Raw genomic sequence first — 12095 nt, forward strand, 5'->3', positions numbered from 1 at the left:
TGAAAGCCTACATGTATGCCGAAGACTCAGAATTGAATGTTTGTTGATAAATTACTCCTGCAAAATTACTCAGAGTTAGGAAAACACATGTGAAGAGAAACATTGCACAGAAATCACCAAAGCCTTCAAGAGAGATGTGGTAGCTGAAGTTGGAGTGGAATGGTGAGTGAAAATTAGCCATTTGGGAAGAAGTAGTCCATAGAAGAAAGAAAGAGTAGTATGTGTAAATAGCAGAACATATTACCAGCTGAGAAACATGCACTTCAGGTAAAAATACACAAAGGGTTGTTCTACCGGCAGGAGACTGCTGTTAAAAGAGAGCTCGTTTTGAGGTCAAGGATGAGTATGGTGGTGACAAGACTGAGTGTGAAGTGAAGTGACACAAGGAGAGAGAAATAGGGGGAGAGACTCAAGTGAATTTTCCTCCCCCTTTGGCCGCGGTCCCTTTGCCTGAATAGGAAAGCCCATCCTGTAAAAGTAGAATTCTGCCTACATGATCCTAAAATGTGACTTCCTATGAGGCAAAGCTACCTGACCTAACCTAATCTGAATAACAATCTCCATGGCCCAGGGTGACTCAAATCCCTTTACCCACAAAGAGAAAATCACTTCATTATGCCAAATGCAGGTCTGCCTTCCCAGAGGAAGTAATCTCTGTCAACTTAAAATCTCCCATCACACTTGTTATCTGAGCCATTTGGCACTTAATCACATGCTAACTTGTACTGTTACCTTAACTTCTTAATGTGTTTACATCATACATCATCATCATACTTTCCCAAATCATGTTTAACTCCACGAGAGCAGGAACATTTTTCCTATTTCCTACACCCTACAGGGGTAGCATGCTGCTGACCCCATGCTCCAAAGAGGAAAAAAAAAAAAAAAAGAAAGAAAAAGAAAAAGAAAAAAATATATATATTAATTTAAAGAAATGAAGATGAAAGGATAAATATTAAATTAACTTTCTGCCACATCATTACTTTTAAAAACTCTATTTTAAAGATATGAATAGCAGCAGAAATCATCCTTCCATCTTTACAACTACCCACAAATATGTGAAGCTGAAATAATCCAAAAGCACTGATTCTTACAACAGTGTAGTCTATTGTGATCAATGCCAACTCTCCCCCTATATGTGACAGGCACCAATACATCACAGTGAGGGGTTTTCATTTTAAAGTACCATATAGGTGGGGGCCATTAATTCTGTATGATACTTAACAAGTCAATATCTGTCTCCTCTTAGGATAGCATCTGTAAAATGGAGATGACCAAACATACCTGCTACATACCTCACAGGTGGATTACAAAATCCATGAGGCAAACCACTTGTTGAATATTCCAAGGCTAAGATTCCAGTTGATAATGATTCTTTCCCTTCAGCTCTATTAAAGGGAAAGAAATAGAAGAGCCCAAGGGGAAATTAAAGGGACATGAACACCAAAGCCTGTCCAAGTCATTCCTTTTTTAATATTTTGGACAAAAGTTTGTTTTGAGAAGATGCTCAGATTTATCATTCTAAAATGCAGGCATTTGAGGATTTCAATTATCTGTTTTCCCCCATTTCCTGTTAGCAATCAATCTGCTCTATCTATGCATAACTTTTAAGCTTCTTCAAATCAAGGCACTCTGCAAGTATGAGTTCTTCTTCTATATAAAGCAACCTTGAGGAAACTGAGAGATTATTCACCTTCTACTCCAGCATTTGAAAGGTGGATTTATCAAACGAAAAGGTTTACAAAAGAATTTCAAAAGGTAAATATCAATCTAGCTGAGAACAGTTTTAACAGTGATTAATATTCTACAGCTAATAAAAACTTGTTGGCAAAATGCCCCCAGAAGATGGCATTGTTTACACTATTGTCTAAAAGGAACAGCTGTTTACCCCTAGCTCCATTCAGAGCTGCAGTATTCTTGCTGAAATGTTAACAAATCTTAGACAAATGTCTGCTGTTGAAGGCTCAAAGTTGCTTTGAGAACAGGTGTATTTGAGAGAGAGAGAAAATAACTACAACTGTAAATAGGACTTTAAATTAGGTGCAATTTATATAGTATACACTAGGTTTGCATATGGGCATCTAAATGCAGAGTTCCAAAACTCACTAATATCTAGAAGATAATTCAAAGTTTGGGAGCTTCACATAATAGTTTCCCTGCCTGTCTTTTAATATATATTTCAAGCACATTTTATTGACATAGGTAGATTCAATTTTAAGAAATTGTGACATGAAATGAAGCCCACACTTCCATAATTACAAAAAAAAAAGGATTTATCTAAATATTTTTGGATTGGTGGATAAGGTAGGATGATGCCCTGGAATATTACTCACTGAACAAAAGCTTGTATTCCCTGGGTATCATTTTCCCATTTGTGAAAAGAGAGGTCTTAAAGTTTCAGCAAGGTTATGGAGCTAGGGGAAATCTCACACACTGCTATGGGGGAAGGGGAGTGAACTGCTAACATCATTTTATAGGGTAACTGGAGAGACCTACTAAAGCTGAGGATAAGCATGCTTTATGACCCAGAAATTTGACTCCTAAGTACATATTTGGGAAATATTAAGGGACAGGTACAAGAGTGTATTGTTTATGTTAGGGGAAAAAAAAAATCTCTGGAGGAGGTCTGGAAGGCTCACTTACTTGGGCTTTTAACTCTTGATTTTGGCTCAGGTCATGATCTCATGGTCACGCATAGGGCTCTGTAATGGGCATGAAGCTTGCTTAAGATTCTCTCTCTCTGTCTGCCCTACCACCCCTTAAAAAAAAAAAAAAGGCAAGGAAAACAGGAAATAGTCTGTAGATTCATAAGCAGTAGAATTGATGAATAAAGTTGCATATTTATAAAATGAAATATAATACAGCAGTTAAAATGAAAGAATTAGCACTACATGTATCCAAATGCATAAATTCAAAAAGTATAATGTTGAGTAAACTGCAGGTGCAAAATGAAACAATATGATACCATTTATATGTTGATTAAAGACAACCAAAGTGATACCATATATTGTTTAGAGATGTATATATGTGTGGTAAATGTATAAAAACATGATGTATAAGAATGAAAAAGAAAGTGTTTACTTCTAGGTATGATAGGAAATAAATGGGATAAGGCAAGAATGCAAAAGCAGCTTAAATTATATTTGTACTATTTTATTTCTTTTAAAACATGTCTAAATGTTACAGAACATATAAACCTGGATAATGGTGCTTAGTTTTTCTAGACTCTTTAGTATGTTTAAACTAGCCACGAAGGTGTTTTTATATCTGAAATATTCAAAGGCCAAAGATGGGTGGCAGCTGCTTGGGGCCCCCTGTAGAAGGAGAGGCAGGCCTGGTCAGCTTGACTTTGAACACTGGGCCCCCTCCTTACTCAGACCTCTTTGAACCCCACAGATTTTTGGATCACCTCAGCTTTGATCTATTGTGATTCACCGTCTCCTGGAGATGGCTCTTCTTCCACAGGTAAAGCCTAAGCTGGAGAAGTCTTCTGGTCACCCAAGAATCTAGTAGCTAACAATTATTTTCAGTTAGAAACTTATAGACAAAGTGCACTGACTGGGGTGGTTTATTTGGTTGCCTTTGGCTCTGGTCATGATCTCTGGGCCCTGGAATTGAGCCCTACCTCCCTGCTCACTTGGGAGTCTGCTTCCTCTTCCTCTCTTCCTCCCTGTACCTCTGCCTATCCCTAACCCCCAATGGTGCTCTCTCTTTCTCAAATAAATAAAATTTTGAAGAAGAAGAAGAAGAAGAAGAAGAAGAAGAAGAAGAAGAAGAAGAAGCAGAAGCAGAAGCAGAAGCAGAAGCAGAAGCAGAAGCAGAAGAAGAAGAAGAAGAAGAAGAAGAAGAAGAAGAAGAAGAAGAAGAAAGAGGGGGAGGAGGAGGAGGAAGAGTTTACAGACAAGAGGATCATTTTAAGTTACAGGGGAAAGACCCCTCAGAATTCTTTCTTTGATAAAATGATGGTGTCACAAATCCAATAGTCATTCAGTTACCTTTTAGTATTCCAGGGCAGTGAGTCCAGTCCTAACCAAAACCACATATTAACCTCAGGAATCATGCAGAAGCTGCATGAAACCCAACTCAATCTGCTATCCCCTGTTCATCTGATGGGGGAAGACCAAAGGTTCTGGTCCAGAATCTGTAATGTGAAGTAAGTCGGCCTGGGGAAGACTGCTGCTGCCTGGGGAAGGTGGGGGCGGGGCGGGAAGAGGAGACATCAACTTCCTCTGAAGTGACTCTACCCCTGACTTAATTTTAAGCTTCACAGAGGAGAAATCATTATGGTCCCTCATTTTGTTAAGGTTTGACAGCTCTCTGACAGCTTCCAATAAAAACAAAATAAAATTGATTTATGGTAAAGCAGGAGAATCCCCAGATGTAAACTAGAAGCCAAAGACAGAACCAGAGTTTCCAACAGGAAGCTTCTAGGAAGAAACCAGAACTACTCTTCACCTCCTTTTAAATTTTAATCCCGCCATGCGGGGGTGGGGGGGGGTGGAGGTGGGCCCAGATCTCCAATTTTAGAAGCCAGCCAGGACCCCCAGCCCGACTCGCAACATTTGTTACTGAGGTACTGAATTTCTCTGTCCCTCTCTCGGGAACCTAAAGCCTTAACACCCTGCAGTACTCGACCCAAGCTGCGTGCTAACAGCTAGGAGCGAGGCGTGGATGTGGTCGCCCTGAAAGTGCGAGCGACGGGGCGAAAGTGGGGCGCGGGGTCGAAGACCAGGGACGCGGCTGTAACGTCAGTTAAACCAGAAATCCCAATATCATCAATACCCGTCGGCCTAGTAGGAAATAAACACGGGGTTGAAAATCGCGCATCATTCAATAATTCAAGTCTTCCCTCTCCTCTCAAAAAAAAAAAAAAAAAAAAAAAAAAAAAAAAAAAAAAGGCATCTCGTTAGCTCATTGCCAAGCTTTCCAGGGGAAATTCGCTCTTGCTGATGCGTTCTGTCTTCCAACTCCTTTCAGCATCCCTTGGACAGCAATGTTCTTGGAAAACCTGGTTGAAATGTCAGTGCCTCTTCGCTGCACCCCCGATGGAGGGCGGGTGGGGAGGCAGAGGAGGGGTAGAGCAGGGAGGGGATCGAGGCGCGCGGGCGGGAGAGGGACCCCAGCCCCCGCGCCGCCGGAGCGCACCGCCGCGGCGCGGGGCCTGGAGCCAGGGCGCCGGAGCGCGCAGAGGACCCGCCCAGGCCGCTCTTATAGGAGAGCGCGGGGCGGGCCTGGCCGGGGGCGGTGCCGCGCGCCTAGCTCGCCTATAAGGAGCGGCCGGCCCGGGTGCAGATCCCAGCGCCGGCGGCCGAGGTGCAGTGGCTGTCTGCTCGGCTCGGCGCCTCGTGTTGCAGCGGGGTTTGGATTTGCACCTTTAAGGAGGGGGAGAGGAGGAAGAGGCGGGCGAGGAGGGCGAGTACAGCAAGCGGCAGTTGCGGGGACCGTAGCTTCAGCCGCAGCTCAGAGGCAGAGCCCGCTACCTTTTCGGTGGAGCGTCTGGACACGGGATGGAGTGAAGCCGCGAGTGCCTCTTCTAGGGGGGGTGGGAGGGGGTCAGGCGGTGCGGAAGAGAGGGAGAGAGAGAGAGAGAGGGAGAGAGCGAGCGAGCTGAAGAAGAAGCCGCGGCTGGCGCCTGCGAATTTGGGATTCGATTGGGAGGGACCGCTTACTCGGGGGAAATGGATTCTGTACCAAGGCTGACCAGCGTTTTCACTTTGCTGTTCTCCGGCTTGTGGCATTTAGGATTAACAGCGACAAATTGTGAGTACCAGGAGCTGGGGGCGGGTAGGTGAGGTGGGAAAAGCCAGTGCTGGGGAGAGACACTCAACTGTCCAAGCATGTTCAATTTTGTCTGCCCTGAGCAGAGAAGAAGGGGGGAAATGCTGATTGGTGTGGTTCTAGCACTCAAACCATCCCAAAAGTTAGCAGAGCTCGGATGAGCCAGCCCCGCTGAATTTCCTGCCCTTCTTCCCGAATCGCAAAGTTCGGGGGAGAAGGGAAGGTTCCTCTTCCCGGTGCCTCACGCCAGGTCCGCGTTCTTCGCCTGCCTGGTCTCCACCAAAGCTTTTCCGGAGAAGGGCCCGGGGTTCGGATTGTATGCACTGAAGGCTGAGCTTCCAGAGATAGAGATGCTCCCAGCCACCGCACTCGGTGACAGTGGCTCATCTCTGAATGCGGTTGCCTGGGATTTGCAATATACCCAGTACCTCACTAGACATGGCTTTCAGCTTTCGTGTAGGCAGGAGGCTCCAGTGGGGGTATCTTGCAACCAATAGGCATCAGTTTAATAGGATGGGAGTTTTGGCCTAAGAGTCATGGCCCAATGTAGTCAAACCACAAGATCAATGGCTGCCCCTGTTACAGGAGGGAGAGCTTTGATGCACACTCCACCCCCAAAATCTTTGTGCCAAAGAACACATAATGAGTATGCACGAAGTGTACACTCTGCCGTCCAAGCTCTAACCTCAGCAAGTGCAGGGCATTTAATTTAATAGGCAGGAAGGCTGGACACCTGGGGATCCGCCACCTGCACTGTGTATTTAAAGAACCCAGTTCGTCAAAGTTGAATAAATCGCTAGAGCCATCAGAGGTTCAAGCTCAATTGCTCAGCTGCCTCTCTAGGCAGAGAAAGGGAAGTTTTTCCAGCTTGGAAACTCCTAAATGAGAAAGAACGCAATTAAGCCATCTGTGATTTTTCCAAAGATGTTTTATCAAGGTTCCTTGAGTTTCTGGGCTTGCTCCTCTGTCTGCCACCTCCCAACCCCCAGGAACCTATGAAATGCTTAACTGTACTGGAACATAACATCACTTTCAGAGAAAGCTAGGAAGACTACTTAGTACTTGTGAGTCCCCCTACGTCACTCCCCATACTCAGGTTCAAGAGGACCTTGTGTAAGAGATGCTCATACTCAACCCAGAGTTGCTCCTCAAGGGGGGGACAATTAGACAAATGTTGTTTAGTGAAAATGGTCCAAAGAAGAGCCAGTGTTTTTGTGATTGGAAGTTTTGGAGGTTCAGAATCCATCGTTAGTGGTAATGCCTTATAAGAGTGTATTAAAGTTTCTATTCTAAAGGAGTGAGGTCAACCTCTCTAAAAGGGAGGAGCCAGAGGGACTTAGTATAGAAATCATTTCAGAGAATAGGTAGGACAAGGTTAGAATCTGATGTTTCTTTTCTCTTCCTCCTCTTTGCCTCTCCTCACTTCCCCTCCCCCTCCTCCTCCTTTTCCTCCTCCTCCTCTTCTTCTTAAGTGAAATTGTTCCCATGGTGCTTTAGAAAAACATCTAAGCGGTTTAGTTAGAGGAAGTTAGACATGGTGCTGAGCTAGCCTCTCTACTTCCTAAAACACTAGAGGTCAGTATTGTCCTAATGATGCAAAGGTGTAGCTGCAAAAGAGCTGTTTTCCTTTTGCACATTTACCTATCTGGAAATAGTGAATATTTTGAAGATCCACAAAGGTGGGGCGAGGAATAAGGGTAAAATAGATAGAACATACCCTACAGGAATATGGTTGGGGCTTCCTTATGTAGCACCTTTATTTAAGAGCAAGGAAATAAATTGTAGAATGCCAGTTTGTGTAAATTAACTGAATTATGGTTAATATGTTTTAATAATGCTCATAAAACCTAAATGGCGTGGATTTAAGACTCATGCTTATCATTACTGATGCAGCAATAAAGCTAATTCTCAACATTTCAAATGAAACTTAGTAGTAATGAGCTTTAGTATTTCATCAGTGACAGTTTAATTTCCTTATTTCCAATCAACAATTCAATTGAATGCATGCTACTTGCTAAATATTTTGGAGTCAGTGTTCTTAAAGAATAATGATGAATGTTTTTTATTATGCTGAACAAAATGAATAGTTCAATAGCATGGCAGCAGAAAATTACTTCTCAACTCAGTTTATCTTGGTGGTCTTCAGAAACAGTGATGCAGAACCTCTAAGAGAAAAACATTAGCATTCCACAATTCTTCCCGACTTCAATTGTCCACACACTTTATCCATTAAATTTAGGGCTTTGACGTACTATTTATCTGCAATCCATTAACGTTCATATGCATATATTGAAGAAGATAAATCTCCTTTCAAATAGTCAATTTGTGTAAGTATACAGATTACTTGGAGAATTTTTTTTTGAGATTTTTATTTTTTGAGATAACATTTTATGTCATTTGTGAAAGTATCCCTAAACATGAGTTATTTACACAAGATGCTCCGTGGTATCTAAGTATACCTGTGACCTTTGTTCAAATAAAAACAACTTTTAATGGTTTGTATTATTCTACAAATAATGTGTTGTTATTACTGTTATATATAGAATGTATATGTATGCGTGTTTAATTTAATGCCCAAAACTTGGGCATTTGTCTGTAAGAGAGAAATGAATTTTTACCCAATTATGGATTTTGTAAGTTTCTAATTAAACAAAATTAAAATAAAGTCAGGTTAGAAGGCCAGCTACAGAATGGGTATTATGAATCTGTGCAGAGAACGTAATTACCAACCAGTAATAAAAACTGTGGAAATTCCCCCATTCCAGATTTTCAGGATATTAAGTAGCTACAACATTTCCTTTGGGTTTACCCTGAGGGAATTAGTTAATTTTGAATGTAGCTATGATAGGCTACTGTTAAATGAAAAACCATTTTACATATGATATCAACTCCTTTGACACAAGAAGAAACAATGTAACTTGAGGATAGGCTGGTTCAAGTGAAACTAGGAGTTTGAAATGCTGATGGGTTTTAGCCCTGGTTATGCCACAGCTAACACATTGAATGTCTGTCCGCTTATGCAACTTTGCCATGCTCACAGGCTTGGATATAAAACAGCAACTGAGATATGTATCTTCTCCCAAACAGAACAGCAGCTCAGTATTTTACTAAGGAGATTCTTCAAATATTAATTATGTGGAAAGACTATGATAATGCAAGAAGTTGCATTCAGAAGATAAGAGCAATGCACGATACTTACAAGGGTCACTCTTCACTTTATTTTTGCCAATACTCAGATGTTATGTGATTATGACTGCCTTAATTTTAACCTAATAAGTCACTTTGATCTCCAAGCATCTTAACTGTTTGGTGCTATATACCAGGTTCACAGAGATAACAGCCTTGAGATAGAAATCAGAAACTCTTTATTCTATGATGATGCCTTTCATCACAGAAAGAACCTCATGTAAAATATACAAGGATGTCAATCATAGTCATAAACATCTTTAAATAAAGAGAATGCAATATTCCTTGAGTTATCTGACGCTTATGCACAAACCCAATCAATAGGTAATATTATAAATAAACAAATACCAGGCTGACTTTTTTCAGCAGGGAAGTGTTTGCGGTATACTTTTCTGACAATTATAGTCAGCAGAAGTGAAGGAAGCACTATAATGCTCATTTGGAAGAGAGTCCTAAAGATTTTCCCATGGTTGAATAGGCTTATCTTTGACGATCCATGTGAACTCTCTTTCTCTTCAATCCCTCATAGCCCACATCTCCAAACCAGGTTCATATTTCCACTATTGGAACATTTAAATGAAAAACTAGAAGAGCAATGTCCATACCAGGGTACAGAATTATGAGAGAATTAGCTTCCATTAGAATTACATCACTCCAGCCCCTATTCTCTAAATTGAAATTTTCTTTCTTTCTTTTTTCCCCCTGCTCTTCCCGGTTTCTTCATCTTTCTTTAAAAGGACCCAGTACTCCTTACCTGAAGCATCTCTTTACTTTTCAGTGCTCATTTGTTACAAAACGAAGTATTACGATACCATTTGAAATGTTCCTAAAAGCTTTAGTTGGTGATCCAAAGCCCTTCAGTTTGTATGCCAGAACTCTGCTGAAATATGGCTTGTATATATACAAAGCTAATTATCCTCACTCGTTCGGAGGGTGGGGAGATGGTCTAGTTACCACAAAGATCATAATACAATAGTCATTCACTCACTGGACCTTTGTTTTGAAGATTAAGTGTACTCATTTGGAGCTAGCAGTGGCATTTTTAATACATAAGGGAAGCTGTCTTCATTCATCAAAACTCTTGACACTTTCCGGAAAGTATCCTTGTGGAAGTCACTGACTTATCCTAATGATCGTTGTGTATTAATTGAAGGAGTTGGATCAAATGGTGATTAAGGTCCTATCTAGTCCTAACGCATTTGTGTCTCTACTGATGTTACCTACTTATTGGTCATTCCATTTGGACTTCTGGGATGGTCATACTCTAAATTGTTAAGCAATTATATTTAGAATAACAATATAATAGAGTTTTAATTCCTAATAACTCCTAATAATTGTATCTCTCACTTTATATGCCGTGGGCACATAATTTGGCAAGGCATTACAGCGAGGTAGACTTTATTACATTCAGTCTACAGATGAGTAAATTTAAGGTTAATAGAAGTTAATAATTTTCCCAGGATCCTATGAAAACAAACAAACAAACAAACAAACAAACAAAAACAGGATCTGGACCTCTACTCCAAAGATCAGAGTTTGCAAGATATGAAATAATTCCCATGCATTCAGTTGGGGGCTGTGTGTGAGCTGGCAAGTTGCCTCGTGATCCCTATGGTTAGTCTCTGTAGCTCTATCCATAGCAAAAGGCAGGAAGGTAGCATTTTCCACCAGAGCTAACACCTGAGTTATACCTTACCAAAACAAACCAAACCAAAACAAAACAAAACAAAAACCCCCACAAAATTTGGAATGTAGATTTGATGCAAAATGCCTAATATCACAATGGTCAAAAATAAGAGGCCACATATCTGGATAATCACCAGACGCTTTAATTTTCTTTTACAAGTTTTAATAAAAAACTGGATAGTGGAAGGGCATAGCCTTGATGAAGACTTGTGACACCACACACACGCGCGTGCGCGCACACACACACACACACACACACACAACCGTGAAACCTACCTCTGTTGGCATCATGTCTTCTAAGTCTCTATAATCAGATCAAATGTATTAAATAGTAGGTATGAGCTCCTTCTCCCTGCATGGGGCTCTCCTAATCTGGCCCGGCCTAATGGTCTAAATTGCATGTCCACCATTCCTGCCCTATCCCCTAATTTCCAATTTAGGGAACTCTACGTTCTACAAACAAGCCATGCTATCCTGCATTTCCTTTGCATTTATTTGTATGTGCTATCTGTTTGATCTCGTTACCCTTTTCCAGTTTTTACACACCCTCATTTTCTCCCAGTTACATACATACATACACACATACACACACACACACACACAAACACACACACACACACACACATGAACACACCCAGGCTTTCCCCACACTGGGCCCAATGCCCCTATGTATGACTTAGTATACTTCCATAGCACTTTCCTACAATCCTTGTTTCCCTGAGTAGTTGCAAAGCTCCCCGATTATATTTCATTTCAATGTCTGTATTCAATACATAAAACATTAGGTGAATGAGTGGATGAGAGAAGCAGTGAATGGTTTCTAACTTAGAAGTTTAACTTGTAAACAAAAATAATCTTTCTATGGCCCTGTTGCTAGAATCTTAAATTTATTTGGTTTATTTTGTTTTTAATTGGCAAGTATTACTTATTATTGTTCTGGAAATGCTAAGAAGATCTGACCTCAGAACCAAGTTTTATCTAATTTTATTAACTTGCTTTTTGCAATTTTAATGAACATTTCCCTAGAGCTGAAAGTACACAAACATATAGCTATAAAAAAATCTTTCTTCATGGCTCAGAGTTCAGTATAAAAAAGAAAAGTTTAAATGCTGCTTAATAGGGCATTAGTACTAAATTACTGGAAAGACTGTATTTTATTGCAAGCCGACAACATGACCTCGATAACACTATCCTGAGCCTCTGATATCCTCTCTTTAAGCTGTGGTTGGAAGATTCAGTGTTAATGCTTCATGTGTGCTACTCATTTGAAAAACTTACTGAAGAAGTGTCTCCCAACTGAAGGCTCTCCTTCCTAAACTCAAGTTTTTCTAGAAACAGGAGAAATAAAGATAAATAAGACGGACGGTCCATGATCTCAAGGAGCTTTGAACGTGGGCAACCAGAAAAACAAATCTTTAATCACATCAATGTGATAGATGCTGTGG

At 41.0% G+C, this 12095-nt stretch overlaps 1 protein-coding gene across 1 annotated transcript in view; it reads left to right on the forward strand.

Moving 5' to 3' along the window:
* The first annotated feature begins 5536 nt into the window (after positions 1 to 5536).
* CNTNAP5 (contactin associated protein family member 5) overlaps positions 5537 to 12095 on the forward strand; it is an 848385-nt gene continuing 841826 nt past the window's right edge. The window contains exon 1 of the mRNA XM_046019554.1: positions 5537 to 5760. Within this exon, the coding sequence (XP_045875510.1) occupies positions 5679 to 5760 (82 nt within the window). The 5' untranslated portion in view covers positions 5537 to 5678. The remainder of the gene's footprint in view (positions 5761 to 12095) is intronic.

This window comes from Meles meles, chromosome 9 (genome assembly GCF_922984935.1).
Source record: "Meles meles chromosome 9, mMelMel3.1 paternal haplotype, whole genome shotgun sequence".
Taxonomy (NCBI): Eukaryota; Metazoa; Chordata; class Mammalia; order Carnivora; family Mustelidae; genus Meles; species Meles meles.